The sequence below is a fragment of the Argiope bruennichi genome, chromosome X2 (assembly GCF_947563725.1).
Source record: "Argiope bruennichi chromosome X2, qqArgBrue1.1, whole genome shotgun sequence".
NCBI classification, from domain to species: domain Eukaryota; kingdom Metazoa; phylum Arthropoda; class Arachnida; order Araneae; family Araneidae; genus Argiope; species Argiope bruennichi.
In genome coordinates, this window is record NC_079163.1 from 103,125,525 (window position 1) to 103,142,940 (window position 17,416).

General features: G+C 29.1%; 1 protein-coding gene across 2 annotated transcripts in view; it reads left to right on the forward strand.

The window, feature by feature from the left end:
- The window catches only part of LOC129959972 (multiple epidermal growth factor-like domains protein 6), a 350,782-nt gene that overhangs the window by 203,502 nt on the left and 129,864 nt on the right, over window positions 1-17,416 (forward strand). For both annotated transcript variants that reach the window (XM_056072919.1, XM_056072920.1), the window contains exons 8-10: window positions 4,837-4,959; window positions 8,442-8,564; window positions 9,603-9,725. In XM_056072919.1, coding sequence (XP_055928894.1) covers window positions 4,837-4,959; window positions 8,442-8,564; window positions 9,603-9,725 — 369 coding nt within the window. The remainder of the gene's footprint in view (window positions 1-4,836; window positions 4,960-8,441; window positions 8,565-9,602; window positions 9,726-17,416) is intronic.

Genomic DNA, 17,416 nt, shown 5'->3' on the forward strand with positions numbered 1-17,416 from the left:
TTGCGGTGATTACAAGATATTTTCTATAAATAGTTATAATTGAAATTATTATTCCTTGCAGAATATTAAAATTGAAGCTGAGAAAATAAGTTGGTTCGTCTTTGAAGTTAAATTGCTAAAACTCTTCGTTTTGCATATCCTTTCTTTATAAATCAGAATCAATTGACATAAATGTGTTCACATTTTAAACTAATTGACTTCTGAAAAGCAAGTAGTAATAAAAATAATTAAATAAGCGTTTTATGTAGTGGAATATATATCAATGCGTATATATATTTTATGTCCGATGTTGATTCTATAAGTAAATTTCTGACAAATGTTGACTAACTGTTATATTAAAATGCTGGCAAAAGGCATCTAATGTGACTTTTTAGTGCAATCCCTGCAAATATATATATATATTTTAAATTACGAAAAAAAAGTAAAAGAAAAACTTTTAAAAATGAAATTCTCAATATAGAAGGCCTTGTGAGATGATTCAGATAATAGGAACATATGGATGTTTATAGCAGAGGGAAAGGAAGTGAAAGTTTCCTGGCAAGATCCCATCTATTCTAAAAAAAAGTATTAAAAATGTAAGGTCAATAACTTAGTCAAATAAAGAATTGAAAACAGAAATTCTACGTATCCCTGAATCAAAATATAAATTTATTATCGTGCTCATACATGATGCGAGGAATATTTTTTAACCTCTTAAAGTTATAATAAAATTCCTGAATTAAAATCAAGAATTACGAAACAAGAAAAAAAAGAATGAAATGTTTAAGCTTATTTGTCAGTCGTTCTACATATTCGCCCTTTAGTTATAAAATATTTATTCTTTGGTGTGTAATTCGTCTTGCAAATTTAAGTTTATGCAACTTTGTTTTCTTGTAGGAGCTTTAGAGAAACGATTATGTAAATTTAGTTATAATTAAGTCAAGATTTTAAATAACATGAAGGCTAATTTGAGACAGACCTCATAATTTTGCACTTAAGTCGGATGACGAGCGGCAGCTTATGAGATATGTTTTTGCAGTGATGGCCAATTAAAATGAGCCATCCTAGATTTTGTTGCATTTTATATATAAGACTAGCGCAATAGCAACAGTTATACATTCATGCTTCCTTATTGTCTCCCAGGCGGCATTTTTTTGTCTTAAATACTCAGATGTAGGCAGGTCATAATGCTTTCCTGTTGGAAATCAGTCTTTTCAACAGTATTATTTGCCCAGTTGAAAATGAATGTGCTGTGTTGGTAAAAATCTTAGTTCGTGGTTTTTCTTTTACTTTCTCGTATACAAAATATACAGAAAGTATTTTAATCGTCAAAAAGTTTGAATTCAATATTTTAACAAATCTACTTTTCCAATTTCCCTGTTTTTGTCGATCACTACTGAACCAGTACCCCCAGTGGTATTACTCTCGACATAGAGGACTTAGTGACCACGATAGATTTATACGTGCGCCAGCCACCACACACACGGAGAGTCTTCGGCCGGCGGGGTTCGAAATCGCAACCCAAGGCACGCGAATCCAACGCATTACCAACCAGGCTATCCCAGCCTCCAATTTCCCTAAATTCGGTAAACAACTTTTTGGTATTAAGTCTGCCTGTCGGCGAACACGATAGCTCAAAAACGCTTTCAGATGATGAAATTTGGTATATGGACATATTTATATAGACTGATTAAATTTGGTATATGGACATAAGACCAAATTTATAGATTTGTATCATATTTTGAAGAAATTCCTTCGCAAAAAGTCTGTCTGCCTGGCTGTTCGTGTAAAAATGAATTCAACTAAAAACTGTAAAGATCTAGATATATAAAATTTGGCACACAGATTTAGCATCTTTATACCAAATTTATTAAAGGGTCGAGAGTCTGTCATTTTATACTTTTTCATATATGTAAATGCAATGGCTTAAATAAATGAAATTTGGTGTGTGATCTTGTGAGAAGAACAAATGTTCCATGTCAAATTTTGGTTTCAATTGATAGGAAAAAAAAGACGTGCAAAATACATATTAGCTCGATGAATTCGATGAAAATATTAAATTCGTGCTAGGAATCTATATTTCGTTGCTATTGTTGCCATAGAAGGCATTAACGGCCTTGCCCAAGATCCACATGTGAGGGGAAAGGGATTAATTTTTGATAAGAGAATATGCAAAAAAGTTTCAGAGAGACCACTCCCACTGTATGTTCTTGTTATTATTTTAATTATCTGTGAAAGTCTTATATATTTGCGATGATTTACTGAATATGTTAAGCTTTCACCCTCTGCATGCGTGTTGAATATAATTCAAATGTTCAGAAAAGTAGAGCAGCTTTTGTTGTTTTCATTATTTACCCCCTTTAAGTTAGAAAAAAAATCTCATTATACTAAATTCGAGAATATTAATAGCACTTTTCTAGTTAGTTTGAAACTGTGATTAAAATTATTTAACAAAATTTCGATATTTCTTTGCAGTTTATTTTGGTAATTACAATACGATATTACTTATCAAATCATTACAAATCAAGAAGCAATTATTGCATATTCCGAAATGTTTAAACAACTCATCATAAGGCAACAAAATAAAACTTAGCAAGAATTAATTCAATCGTAAAGAAACATTTTTCACTTCAGGCGTGTAAATCGGACGGAAAATGTATTGCTACGAAAAAGAAAAAAATAATCTATATTATAATGAGTAACTAAAAATAACCCAAAGTGCTGCTACGAATGTAATTATAAAACTACTCTCTTTTCGGGAACACTTGAATGCAATTATATTCCTCCTTAATGACTGCCACGAATGTCATAAACAACCCTTATATTTCACTGGCACTGACAGTTTATTTATTGGAAAAAATCTTTTTTCTTTCGTCATCTGATTTTTCTCTACCTGAATAATGTTATTAAAGTTTCAGGTAAATAGATGATGAATTCTATCCTGGGAGAACAAGGTTTCATTTTAATTACGTTTTATCTGCAAGGCAGATATAAGTTTAGTTTAATGGAGTATAAAGTTACGAGACATAATTGTTTAAATAATGGACCAATAAAGATTTTGGCTCTGCTTAGTAATTGATTAAAATTGCTGTTTTATGAGAATTTATATAAAAAATTGAGAATATATGGCAGTATTTCTTTTGAGCAATAATATTAACTACGTTAGTTATGCTATTAATTTTTTTTTCTATAAATTATCGTATAGCTGCAACAAAGTAAAAAAAATCATTTCGATTTCTTCGAATTTTTTATCAGTATCGCAATGTGCATGATGATTCAAAAGGGCTATAATAATTTTGAAGGTTGTATCAGGAGCTTTAGCAAAGAAAAATGAATTAATATGGCATGGAATCCGGAAAAACTACAAACTAGCCTGTTTTTAGGATGAAATAGTTTAGTACCATATTGGCTAAGGAAGTGTTTACCATCTGCTGCAGTTCATATGTTGCACCATCGACTTGTGTAATGGAGGAATTAGCAAAAGTGTTAAAATATGCCATTATTTGCAAAAACATTTTATTGCTTCAGCGATTCAATCAATTTGATAAAAGAAGAACAAGAGTGGTAAACATTTAGGTGTCAAATGTGAAACAGCAAAAAAAGTTCAATCAACTCCAAGGGGGCATCACATTAGCGAGTTCTTTTGAATTAGTTATAGTACTACCAGGGAATTATTTTGCTTACTACTTTATAAAAAATTGTTCATTTGATACTTAAAACTACAAAACGGTATTTAAATATTTTTGGTAGTTACATCATTTAAAAAATTTTTTAGCGGCCGGGATAGCCTGGTTGATAGGGCGTTGTTTTCGCGTCCCTTGGGTTGCCAGTTCGAACCCCCCCCGGACGAAGACTCTCCGTGTGTGTGGTGCCTGGCGCACATATAAATCTGTCGCGGTCACAAAGTTCTCCATGTCGAGAGTAATACCACTTGGGGTACTGGATCAAGGGTGATCGTTCTCTGATTCAGGTCTAAATTACGATCTGTGAATGAAATGCTCTTAGCCCTAGATGGCGCTGCTGTAAAAGCAAGAGACGCACCCTTGGCTTAAAATCACTGACTTCTGAAGTCGGTGGGCTTGTCTATGACAAGTGCCATTAAAAACAACAACAACATTTTTAAGTACCTAAACGCCAGATATTTTGAAAGGCTCAAATGTATGAATATTGATGTTATATTGATATAGTATTGATGACTGAATAACGTAGATCTGGTGTCAGTATCGAATTTTGAGGAATACAACTGTTGTCTTCTGCTATTTTCTCCCTATTAAATTAAATGCTTGCCTACAATTTTCATCAAGAATTGTTAAATATTATCGCCCAGTTATGTGCCTGTAACTTATAGCAGCAAATTTCGCGTGGTAGATCTTGTTTTATTTTTCTCAGTTTAGCCTGTTTGCCGACACTACTCTTTGTACATTTTCGATCAAGATTGCTCCTAATTGAATCACGAGTATCACTATATAATGCTAGGTATTTCGATTAAAAAACTTCGAGATATATAGCCCAAAAATCCCTTTATTTTTAAAACTAAATTTGGAAATGGTGCGCTAAATTTGCATTTGAAATGTTTCAAAATAATCTAAGAAGGGATTGCAAGTATTTTGTTGTACTAAATAAAAAAGTGCATCGTTCTTATTTTATATAGTTATACAGTATGCTTTTTATATAAATCAGTTTTATTTTTCATACTCAATATAATATATCTATAGAGGCTTATACGAATAAAGAATCCGTTTGGCCTGACTTTAGCCGAAGGAAAAGTTCACTGTATGTCCCTGAAGAATGACGCCATTCCAAATGTTTTAATAAATTTTCTCTTTTATTCAATGTAGTTGTTTTTTCTTTTTCCAGCTGCCAATTCCTGTGCTCGAGACAATGGTGGATGCGCCCAGAGGTGCGATACGATAGCTGGAAGAACAGTTTGCAGCTGTTTACCCGGCTTTCAGTTGGGAAGAGATGGTAAAACATGTAATGGTAAGATAGTTTGCTTATAATCCTCCGATTTATTGTGCTTGTATTGTATTGTGTGTGGTATCTAAACTATCTTATTTATTCTTATTTTCAATGTTGTTATAAGATCGACCGGGGAAAAGGGTATAAGAGCATAAAGAAAAGCATAAAAACAGAAAAATATTCCAAACTTAAATTGAGGCTCTCAGTGGGATGAGGGCAGTCTTGCTTGTTAACACAAGATACTGTACGATAACTCCATAAAGTCATTTGACATCTCGAATGGCGCTTAGTATCGTGATGAAAACTTAATATTCTTGTAGAGCATTTTATTCTATTAGGACTAACTTCTGATCATGTATTCGTGATCCGATACCACAAGACATCCGTTGCGTAGACAAACCTTGTTCGTCGGCATCAAATAGTCCCTCACTGGTGTGACGTAGAAGTTTGGAGAGCGATGTGTTGCGAACATACACCCTCATTAACTGATTATGTTAGAAACTGAGTGGTCCATTCTCATATTTGCTTCCTGTAGTTTCAAACGAGATTTTAATCTAATCTAATCTAAAAATAAATAATAATAAAGCAAACAAGGAAAAAGATTAATTAGAAAAGAAAACAGTAATCGTTTCATTTCAAATCATGCTTATCGATATGGATAACTAATGAAAGTTCGATGACGAAAGTTCCCATTGTATGGACAGTTGGACATCGATTCAGCTCATAATTAATTTCTATTATTTATCTACATTTAATACGTACTATATGCCCTGTATCTATCAGAATGTTTCCATCAATGTGAAGAAGTTATTCTTTTTATCAAGCATTTTTTAAGATGATGACTTTTTTTTATATATATATACTCTTTATGCAGTGACTGGTTTTATCGCCTCATTCTGTTTTAAAAAGTAAGAAATATACCCAAGTAGTGATAAATTTATTTTGCTTGATATTTATTCTCAGATAGTGTTTTAGATAATAGTAATAATTCTGTTCAATAAATAATTTTTGAAATGTCCATTCAAATTAAAGTAAAGAATTAAATAAATTCTTCAGTCCTGGATTGATTCTTCGTGTGAATTAAACCGAATATAAAAAAATTCATTTTAAATAAGGAATATCTTGTTAGAGTTTGGGAACTCCAAGATTCGAAAGCAGTTCAAGAAAAATTGCGAGTAAGAACTGGATGATATTTAATATGGCGCATATTTTTATCTAATCAAATAAAACAGATATATAAGCTGTGCGTTAAATGCATTATGTATTGAATACTATTTATTATAAATTGAAAAATAAATTTATCCAAAATCTCTCTTCTTTTTATCTCTATTATAAACTACAATTTATTAAACAATCCATGGTTCGTGTTAAAGACTACTTTTTTAGAGAAATCCCCTTTTAACTGATAGTATGTCTTTAAATTAGAACGTCCTGGTTGATTAACATGTGTGAACTAATTGTACAAGTTTCGAATTAGATTACATTCATTGTAGACACTCGTCTCTTCCCATTGTTCTCGTATCGATTTTCAGAGACGGAGTTGAAGTCCTGTGAGCTACACACTTGGGCTCTATTGACGTGATTTCTCCCTCTCTTCTAATTAATTCTAATTGTCGAGCACTAGCACGAATTAATTAGATGTTCGAAGAGATGCCATTTCGACTGTTTCAACTGAAGTTCAATGAGTTTTGTTTGTCATATTTTCTTTCTTCCCGGTATTCTTTCGTTATTTCAAGCTCATTTAGGAGGTTTGTCGCAAAAATCATTCATCGTCAAGTATTATATATTTGAATATAATGGTACTTCAATGACTGACAAGTGGCGACGGAAATAAAATTTATGACTCTTAGAAAGAATCACTTTTGAGATTAAAAACTAAATCAATTATGAAGTTAATAAATTAAATGAATGTCAAATAGTAGCTCGAATTGGTTAAATGTTCAAAGGAATGCCGATTCAACTATTCTGCTGAAGTTCAGTGGTGCTTATTTTCTATATTTCTTTTATCTGGTATCCTTACTTTATTTCAACGTCATTTCGGAATTTCTTTGCGACCTTCGTCCTCAATTATTTTATACTTGAATGTCGTGGTATTTCAATGACTGACGGAGGGAAATATAGTGCTTTATTGTTAGAAATAATCGCTTTTAAGAAAATAAATAAATATAAGAATCATCGGTATTAGAATGTCCCTAGCAAATGTTCTATGTAAATGTTATATGTATTTGAAAAATTCTCAAAAATAAATTTGATTTCACAGTTAAAAATATTTGAACGATGAAAAATTCAAATAACTAAATTCCCGCTTCTTTTACCCAATCATGTACAAAGTAGAGATGAGAAACCAAAAATCAGACATTTAATGAAGAAAATTAATTATTTGAATTCTTGTTAAGAAACATTGATTAATCGATATTTTTTTAATTATCAATTTCTACAGAGTTGTATATTTTCATTTGATTTTTGAAATATGATGAACATTATTTAATTGTATAGTTAAGCTTTATTAGAATATTTTAATTTTATTTCTAGCAATCAAATTTCTTGGAATTTTCAAACCTCTTTATTTAACTTGATTTGTTTCATGTTTGTTAAAATGGAATCTTTTAATCGGTTTTCACTTATTTTCTCATGTGTTAGAGAACTGAAATTTTGACATTAGCTTATTTTCGATAACAAATACTATTTTAATCGTTTAAATACTTAATTATTTGTTAGGCTTCGAAAATTGTCAAAAGGTTTGGGGCTTTGACTAAGTTTTATTGTGCATTATCTTTCGAAAATGGATAAGAAAAGGAACAGATGATCCTTGATGATATGTCGAGAAGTCATGAGCTTTCGTTCGAAATTAAAGTTGGAAAAATCGATACATTGTATATTTTATTTAGTAATTGTGACCGGCAAACTCGGTCAAGAAATTTCCAAACTGAGAATGAGCTGTGAAGTAATGATTTTGAAATTTCTCTCGGGAATGGGTGGTGGTTGAAAACCGGGTTCATTAATTTGATATGAAATTTATGAGGCCATGGTAGCATTATTTTAAAATGAATAAAAATTCCCGAAATTCATACTTTATTTGTGATGGGGGGTATAGGCTTTTGCTTTTATTAATTATTTTTTAAAATATAGATGATGGGCGAACATCTGCTCGCCAAAGGCGGCTACTTATTATATTATTTCTGAATTTGAACTTTCTTTTACATTTTTTAAATCTGTTTTAATATCTTAATTTTTATATTAGTGAATTAAAATATTCAGTGTATTTTCATTATTCCGTATATTCAAATCAAACTCATTTTGTTTTCCTTAGATTCAAATTTTCGTTAAACTCAAATTAAATTCAATATATTTTCGTTAAACTCAAATTAAATTCAATATATTTTTCTTACATTCAAATTAAACTCATTGTATTATCCTTAGATTCAAATGAAATTCTATATATTTTCATCCAATTCAATATATTTTCTTTAAATTCAAATTAAATTCAGTAAATTTTATTTCAGAAATCGATGCTTGCGCCCGGGACAAAGGCGGGTGCTCCCATTTATGTCAAAGTATTAACGGACGACCAGTGTGCAGTTGCTTATCTGGTTATCAAATTGGAAGAGATGGAAAAACGTGCGAGGGTAAAGCAGTTTTGCACTTAAATTCTTATTTTTTTTTTTACTATTTTTTACCTTGAATATTCATTGTTTGAAGTTATCTCAATTTTTGGTTTGAATTTTTAATAATATATTAGTAAAATAATTGTCATGTATCGGAATTTCCACCTGATCCCAAATAATAAAATCATTTTCATGGCGTTATTTTAACGCATTTTGTATTTAAATAGAGGATTTTATAAATAAAATGGAGGAACTTTGCAAGAAATTAAGTGAAAAATTAATGAGGTAAATGAATATCAACTAAAATATCTGAAGGTAAAGAGGATATTAAATTTTTTTTTCTATCAATGAAAAAAATAAATTAGGAAATCATCACATCTGTTATCAAATTTTAAAAATGTTATCAAAAATCAGAAACAAAAATTGTGATTTGTGCTTTTATTAAATAATACTAAAAATAGTTGATTATTCAAGCTATCTGTTAAAAATTCTTGTAAATTGTGTTTGAAACAAATTTAAGGTAGTAAGGCCAAAATAAATTGATAGCATTAATTTTCCTTTATTTTGAAAGCTCATAATTTTTGTTAAAGCATTTAAAAGTACATGTTTATAAGCATGTTGAAATCGAAATTCTTCTATCTCTTATAAGCGTTTTTTTTTTCTTCCTGGTGATATAACGAAGTTTTTCTATATAAAAATGGAATTATTTTTCTCTTTTATTAAATATTTTTAGAATCTTCAAGTAGCTTCACAACAAGAGGACATTAATTTAACTTTCCATCTGAACTCTCAAATAAGTTATTGCTGTTTCTTTCCTGCAAAATTATTGCCTTTTTCCTTTCTTTGAATTTTTAAGAGCTGTTAAGTTCGCTTGCATAACAACAAAATATATTGTTACATAAACTCAAAAATATTCCCACGATAATTCATTGTCATAAAAATTATTTAAGTATAACTATGCATAAAAATGTAGGCACAGTTTTTGGAAAGTTACAACACACTTATATTAATGTAATTTAGTTTTGTTCAACAAATCTTATTTATTTATTTATTTCGTAGAATTTGACGCATGCTCACGAGATAAAGGAGGTTGCACACATATGTGTAAAAGTGTTCAAGGACGACCTGTGTGCAGTTGTTTACCAGGATTTCAACTTGGCCGAGACGGCAAAACTTGCGAAGGTAGGGTTTCAAATTTCTATGCTTAAACAAAAATTAAGTTTCAGAAATCAAAGAAATAACTTCACTGTCCCAAATACAAAAAGCTATTGAAATCATATGGCATGTCGTCACTTAAGAAGCAAAACCACATATTCTAATTTTTTTCAAATTCTACCAGTGGAAAAGTTTTTTTTTTCACAATCAATAACGAATGTGACGGAGATATCCCTATTTAATTAATAACTCTTAATGCAATCTTGTATGATCTTAAAATTTGTAAAATATTGAATAATCTAGCTCTCTTAACTCATTTGAAGATGTAATACAGATATTTAGTTGTGAAAAATGAGTAGGCGGAATAAAATCAATAATCATTACAAATATAGGTAAAAACAGTATTATTGTGATGAATATTTTAGGTCTAATATGTATTTTTTTTCGTTTTAGATTTTCATTAGAATGCATATTTAACTTTTTAGCAATAGCTAAATACATGAAATGAATACCCGCAATCTGTTATATATTTGCTCATATTATGAACAAATTTCTATTTATGTTAAGAATGAACAATGTTATGGATTACAAAAAGTTCGTTCTGCCTTTTTTAGTCTGAAAAATACACATTCTTGTTATAAATTTTTAAAATGCATGTCCAGTATTCATTATCATTCATTCAAAATCAAAGCCAACATTTCTAATAATTAAGAACAAAATATTCATTGAAGTGCTCTTAATTTTGATTTACTTGTTGAGCTCAGTTTGCCACTCGAGTGATTTGTTTGTGAAAAGAGGCGAAAGTCAAATAAAGCTAATTCTTTCGCTGCAAAATAATCTTGCTCTGGCTTTATTTACTGAAATACCCTCCAAATGGAAGTGAACACAACACTAAATGACAGCAAGCAATCCATCATCCTGTATCTGCAGTAATTAGGTTATCGCTTCTTTTTTTTATCCTGTCACCAAAAATTACTTTTTCTGTCACTTAAAAAAAATCAAGCTCTTGACTAGAATGCAAGCATTTATTTGATATCCGTTTGCACTCTAATTTTTTAATAAGCTCATGGCCTTTTATTCCTTATAAAAAAAGGAAGAAATTAGAATTTTTTTAATAAATAGAATGAAGATAAAATATATGTACAATTTAATGATGAGGATACGCAAGCATGGTTCAAAGATTTTGTGAAAATTAAAATTGTAGTTAATTTACATATGCAAATAATTGAATATAAAGACTATATAAATTTTTATTGCCTTTATTAATGCTTACTCTTGTGATATTTATGCTTTCATAAATGTTTATTTAGCTACGATTAGCTAATGGACATACATCATTGCTTTCATATTCCCATTCTAAATTGGTAAATTATCTAACTGATTGAAGACTAAAAATATGGTGCATATTTGCTTCCTTCAATGAAATATTCTGCTTTTCATTCAAAAATTTAGCATCAATAGATTTCATAATGCACCATTTGCCACATAATGAATCAAAAACGCCAATTACAATTCTTAAAATTAAATTTTTCGTTTCTCGAAAATTAATTATAAGCACTATTAGAGTATTATCCATCATTCCCCAAAATATAAATATGAAATTTGTATTTATTCCTTGGTGAGAAAGTTAATTATATTATTTGTGCCAATACGTTAAAAAACAAAACATGATCTTGCTCGCAAGCTTACATAAGAAAAAAAAGACCTGATAAATCTTGTAGAAGGCCATTCACCATCATCGAAAAAAATAACCTTATATTTCTAATAAAAAGAGAAATTTACTTCATTTGCAAACTGAGAAAACATGCTGATTTAAAATCATTTAGCTTTAACTTTTTTCAGTGTCTGGAATATCAAGTTTTATAAAAGTAAATTTATTTCTGATATAGTCATGTTTTGAAATTATTAGAATAACATTTAAAATCGCTTTGCTTGAAAATCGGTCTCTCAGCTCTCCTCATCAAAGAATCTCTCGATAATTCATCTGTCCTAAACAATCAGATGAAAATGTTTACGAGGGAATTAAAATCTATGAAGCATAGGAGATGCCATTGCGTATAGAAAATTCAATTAGCCTCTTAATCTTTGTGCCCATGCATCATGGGAATCGAATTATCGCTTTTGAATGTTATAAGCTGAAATTAAATCATTCATAAGTTCTGTAATTCTATAATAAAATTTATTCTTAATCCGTAAACACTCAAGAGTTCTAAAGGTTCTTAATTGAATAAAGAAGGTAACATGTTCTCGAAACGGAAGTGTTCTTCAAATTAGATGATAACAAAGCAAAAAACTTTAGAAATTAAGGAAGTAAAATTTAAATTGGCAAAACAAAATTTCGTTATTGATTTCATTATTTTTTCTCATCAGTATATATTCTTTACACTTGATGTTTGTATATTTAACAGGTTTTAATTTTATGTTTGGAATAAAGTCATAAAGTTTAATGCAGTTATGCTATTGAAATTTAAATATCTTAAGTTTTGAATAAGCTATTCTGCAAGTCAGTTTTATTTTATTCTAGTAACCAAATTGTCTTCAATCTTTGCGAACTGATTTAAAATGAGTATAATTTTTTAAAATATTAAATATCCCCATGTAAAAAACTCATATCATTATATTATTTGTGAATCTATAGAATTTCATACGTTTTCACATATTTAGTAAGTAATATATTTAAATAAAACAGAAACGTTTTGAGTAAAAGCGAGTGTTTTAGATGTATTGACTAGTATGCTAAAATTAAAATTTTCTATCAACATGGTACATTCAGCCTTTTGTATTATTATTATTCAAGCTATTTTGTTGGTTATGATAAAGCTAAATTGTAGATACTTTCATAAAAATATATTATTTATTTTAATTCGTATGAAATTCAGTAAGAGTGCCTCGAATATAATTTACTCATATATACCAAAAGGATTTCAATCATAAAGAAAGCATTTTATAACTCTTGAAACATAGAAATAAATTTTAATTTTCAAAATTATTGTAGAAAACTGCAAATTTCGAACATAGAGTACATGTAAGTTTCTGTAAGGATCTTAATTTATAACTTTATATATAAGAATAACAACCGCAGTTATTTTAATCCTATGAATCCAAATACCTTACATTTTTTTCTGGATTTAGAAAGAAATATTATTTTTTTAAATAAATTTCGCAGTTGCTATAATAATCTCTCTATTATCCGCGGTTGTTTATCCCAAAATATTGTTTAAAATATTCAGTCATAAAAATGGATTTAAATGTTAAATACAACTGGCCAATTAATTTTGTTAAAAAAATCAAAAATATCTATAAATAAGAAATAAATATAAATAAAAGCTGTTGAGAGACATAGTTGTGTTGATTTGTGTCCTGTTTAATCCGAGGATTACTTGTTGTAGTCTAGCCAACCAGTTACACAGATAATCAGGAGTTTGCTGTACTTTAAAAATCATGAGAATAAAACAGTTATTCATTTCAAATTTATAATGCATTTTTATACATTCGCTTCAGTTCACATATTCTCTTCTGGTACTTCGAATATCATAAAGATGAATCAACTATTCATTCAAAGACAAAATGCCTTGCTATACGTTCGATTCGACATGTTCTTCAGGTAAACAAATTACCCATTGAATTAAAAAAAATGCGCTCTGAATGATAGTTTTTTAGATGGCATGAAGTATGAAACTGCATGAATGTCACGAAATCTCCACATTGTAAATCTGACAAAATTATACCTGTATCTATGTAATTTCTGTAGAATGAGTAAGCATGATATCTGGAATTGTTCTCAGTGTCTAACAAGAAGGAAAAAAAATTGCAAAAGAAAGTCATTAAAAAATAATAATAATAGATTAAAAGTTCGATACACGAATTATCTAAATGGATTCCAGCTCGAATAAATTAAGTAAATATTTTGAGTCTTACTATCTAAAGTCACCATGACGTGAATGAGAAAAATAACAATCTAATTATTATAGCAATCTTCAAGTTTATCAGAGTGAAAATAATTTAATTCAGTATCTTATAAAACTAACTTTTCTGCCGCGTGAATTAATTATATGATGCTTCATTTTCCATTTAAAATTTGATATCGTATTTGCTTTCTATCTCCCCCCCCCCCTTCGAGTTGTTTCCCTATGGAATAAAAGAACATTTTGAACCTTATCAGTTTCCTATTACCAGAAACTAGAAAGCGCGCTTTAATTAAACATCGTCGTTATATCAAGGTCGATTATCCTCGAGACAGAAAAAAATAAAAATTTCTACCGCCGTGATTAAAAGTAAGAAACCTTGAAATTAAAAAGATTTCTTTCAGATTTTTAAAGCCACAAGTGCACGAAATCTGATGAGCGTAATAAAGTTTTATGTGTATATTTATTTTTTTCCTATAATAAAGGAACCGAAATTATTTTTTTGTAATTTGATATACAGATACAGCAAAAAGAGACAATGAGGAAGTTTTGAGAGTCCTTAAAAATACCGTTGCCTTCAGCTAGACTCATTATTTATAAAAATATATTTAAGCGATGGTGTAAATATTTTTAAGGTATTTAGATCGTAAACTAATACTTGAAACTTATGGTGCATCAGCGCAAACATTTCAGAAATTTTTTCAGGCTTAATCGTAAAAAAAAGGCATTTTAATTAACTAATGCCATATAAACTTTCTACCTGTTTATTGTAATATATGTACAAAGTGTCCATTCTAATTGTGACCCAAAAGCTAATTTCAAACGAATTAGGAATATACATAAGTTTTTAATTGGAAAAGTATTCTAAATAAGAAATTATTTTTCGTTGATTCCATCAATAAATGCATTGCTGAATACAGGAAATGGAATTTAAATTTTCATACAGTTATCCGGTTTGTTTGTCATAGAAATGTTTTCTTCATACACTAACCTTTTGATCGGGAGAGTATCACTTGACTACTATTAAAACTAAGTAGTTATGAAAATTTGAATTTCAATATTTTAGATGATCTTAACAACCAAATGGAACGTTATCTTGGCGCTCTTAAAGATTCATATGCAAATTGAACCTATACATAGGCGTGTTAATAAGTTAGACTTTATCCGATTACTTAACAGGAGGAATTTTTATTACTGCATCTGAAAGAATTTCAGTGTTAAATTATTTGCTTAAAACCTATTTAATGTTTTATTTTTAACCGTTTTATTTAATTCTTCTCAGAATATAACTCCGCGATATATCCATTTTTTTACAATGATAAACTGATGTTGTAAAATAAGTTAAAAAATAATAATTAATTGTCATAGGAGAGCAATAATTGATTTCTAAATCGTTAGAGTTGGTATATAGTTCCTATCACAAAAACCCTCTATAGCACGTAGATAATTATATTTTTTATTGTTTGGGTCAGAATATGTACTGCTAAAAAATTAAAACTTAATTTACTGAATCTATATCCAGTTCCCCAGACCTATTAGTTATATTAATAATATATTCTCAAGACGCTAACATTTTGAAAAAAGAAAAGAATCCCTATCTTCTGCAACCAGAAATGACTTAGTTAATATCTTGAATTTCATTTTCTTAGGTCAATCAACAGTCGCCTCGATGAAACACAGTGCATTGATTGGTGAATTTTCCTCAAAACGGCCATCGAAATGATTTAAAATCTTCTAAAATAGTGCTATTTAAAGCTTCATAATTTTATTAGTTTTAGTCTCAGATTTTTTTTTTTGTTTAAAAGGTTTGTGCAAGAATATTTTATTAAATGGCACCGGGAAGACCATATGAAAATTTGACATCTTAATTTTTTTAAAGTATATTTATTGTTTCACGCAATACAAAATATAATTCTTAACGTCATTTAAAGCATTTTTCTAATTGGTAATATGTGCCTATCTTTAAAGGTTAAGAAATTTGCTGTTGGGCCATTATGAGTGGACACCCTATATATCATGAAATTTTATTTCTGTTAAATAGAATTAAACATGAAAATTATTTATGCATTTATAATAGACAGTTCTGAAATTAATCGATTAATCGAGTAATTAACCAGATCATCTTTGATTAATGAGTTCAAATCATCATTTAATTAATTATGCATCACCACATAATCGTCTCAGGGCTCTTAAAAGATAATATATTTTCTCTCTATGATTCTTTGTGATCCTCTTCTTTTGGTGGTAAAAAAAGGAGGTCAGGGAATAATAGGTGGTGAAAAAAAATGAAGACAAAAAAAAAGCTAGGAGCGGTAGCCATCACTGAGACACACAAAAATAGATTCACATACCAAAGAGATATTTTAAAAAAACAACGACACGACCCATTTTTAACTCCCGTGAAATCACCATTACAAAAGGAAGCATAAGCAAAGTATTCATCATCGTGTTCTGAGAAACAACTAATGTCGCCGTTCTGAAATTTGTCTGAAACGAAATGCAAGAAAAGAATAAACATTTCGTTGTAATGATACTACAGATCAATCACCTTGTTAATGACTCATGCCAATGTGCAATTTCAAAATGGTTTTTCAAAATACCGTTGATGATACTTTTCCGTTTGAAATTTGAAAGGAATTCATGGCGGTATCATTAGTCGAATACATTGACTTTACGCTACACAGCATAAGTTAAATGATCTTCATTCACATGGACTTCTAAAGACTTTAAAAACTAATTTTTATTATTATTATATAAGCCGTCTACTCGAATTGTAGCCCAATAGATCATTTCTAAACTGTGAGAGATAAGCATCCACTTACAATTAGAAAAATGCTTTAAATGATTTTAAAAATTATGTTTTTTGTTATTTGAGTTAATAAATATAATTTTGAAATAATTATAAAGTTTAAACTTTTTTAAGGTTCCTTGATCATATTATTCGTATTTAATAAAATATTCTTGACATAAGAAAATTTTAAACCCCCCCCCCAAAAAAAAACGTTCCACTTTCCAGCAAAAATAAATTAGAAAATCTCGCAGTTTTGGAATTTTGAAAAAGCTTGATGAGTTTAAAAGAATTCAATGCACATTTTTAACGACATATTTCATCATATTTTTTTAAATGACTTTTTGCTTTTTATTTACATACTACCCGATATATTGAAAATTGACCGACTTGTTAATCATTGAATATCAATATTTTAGACAATTTTAGATCATTTCGATAACCATCTCGAGGAAGATGCACCAAACAAAAGGACTTCTCATGGAAATGGCAGGCGTTGATTGACTTGAAATGAATATTCAATAATGATATTCTTAACTCGGTCAGTTTTTGTGGTAGAAGAGTGAAACATTTTTAGTTTAAAATATTCGTAAGTCAAGATTTTTTACTAAATATGAAATCTAGAACTGGATGACTGTAAATGAATTTAAAGTGCATGATTTTATAACAAGCAGATTGATTGACTTAAACAACATAAAACATGTTCTTTACGTCATTTGTATCAAACAATTTACGTCTGGGGTTTTAGAAATAAGCTTTTGGACTTCGATTACAAAGAGCTAAATGTATAATAATGTCAATCTCAAATATAAAAAGTTATATATTTTGAATAATACGCATTTACATTCTTGGCAATTTTTATGTTTTAAATATGGAATCAAACTTCAACTGTTTGAATGTATAACATTCTTTCAAAAATTATTGGTATCTAACTACGTTCTTACAAAATAAAACTTTTTTATGTCACGATAAATAATAAGTAAAGATTTTAATAAATAATAAGTAAAGTTTAGAATTAAAACGTG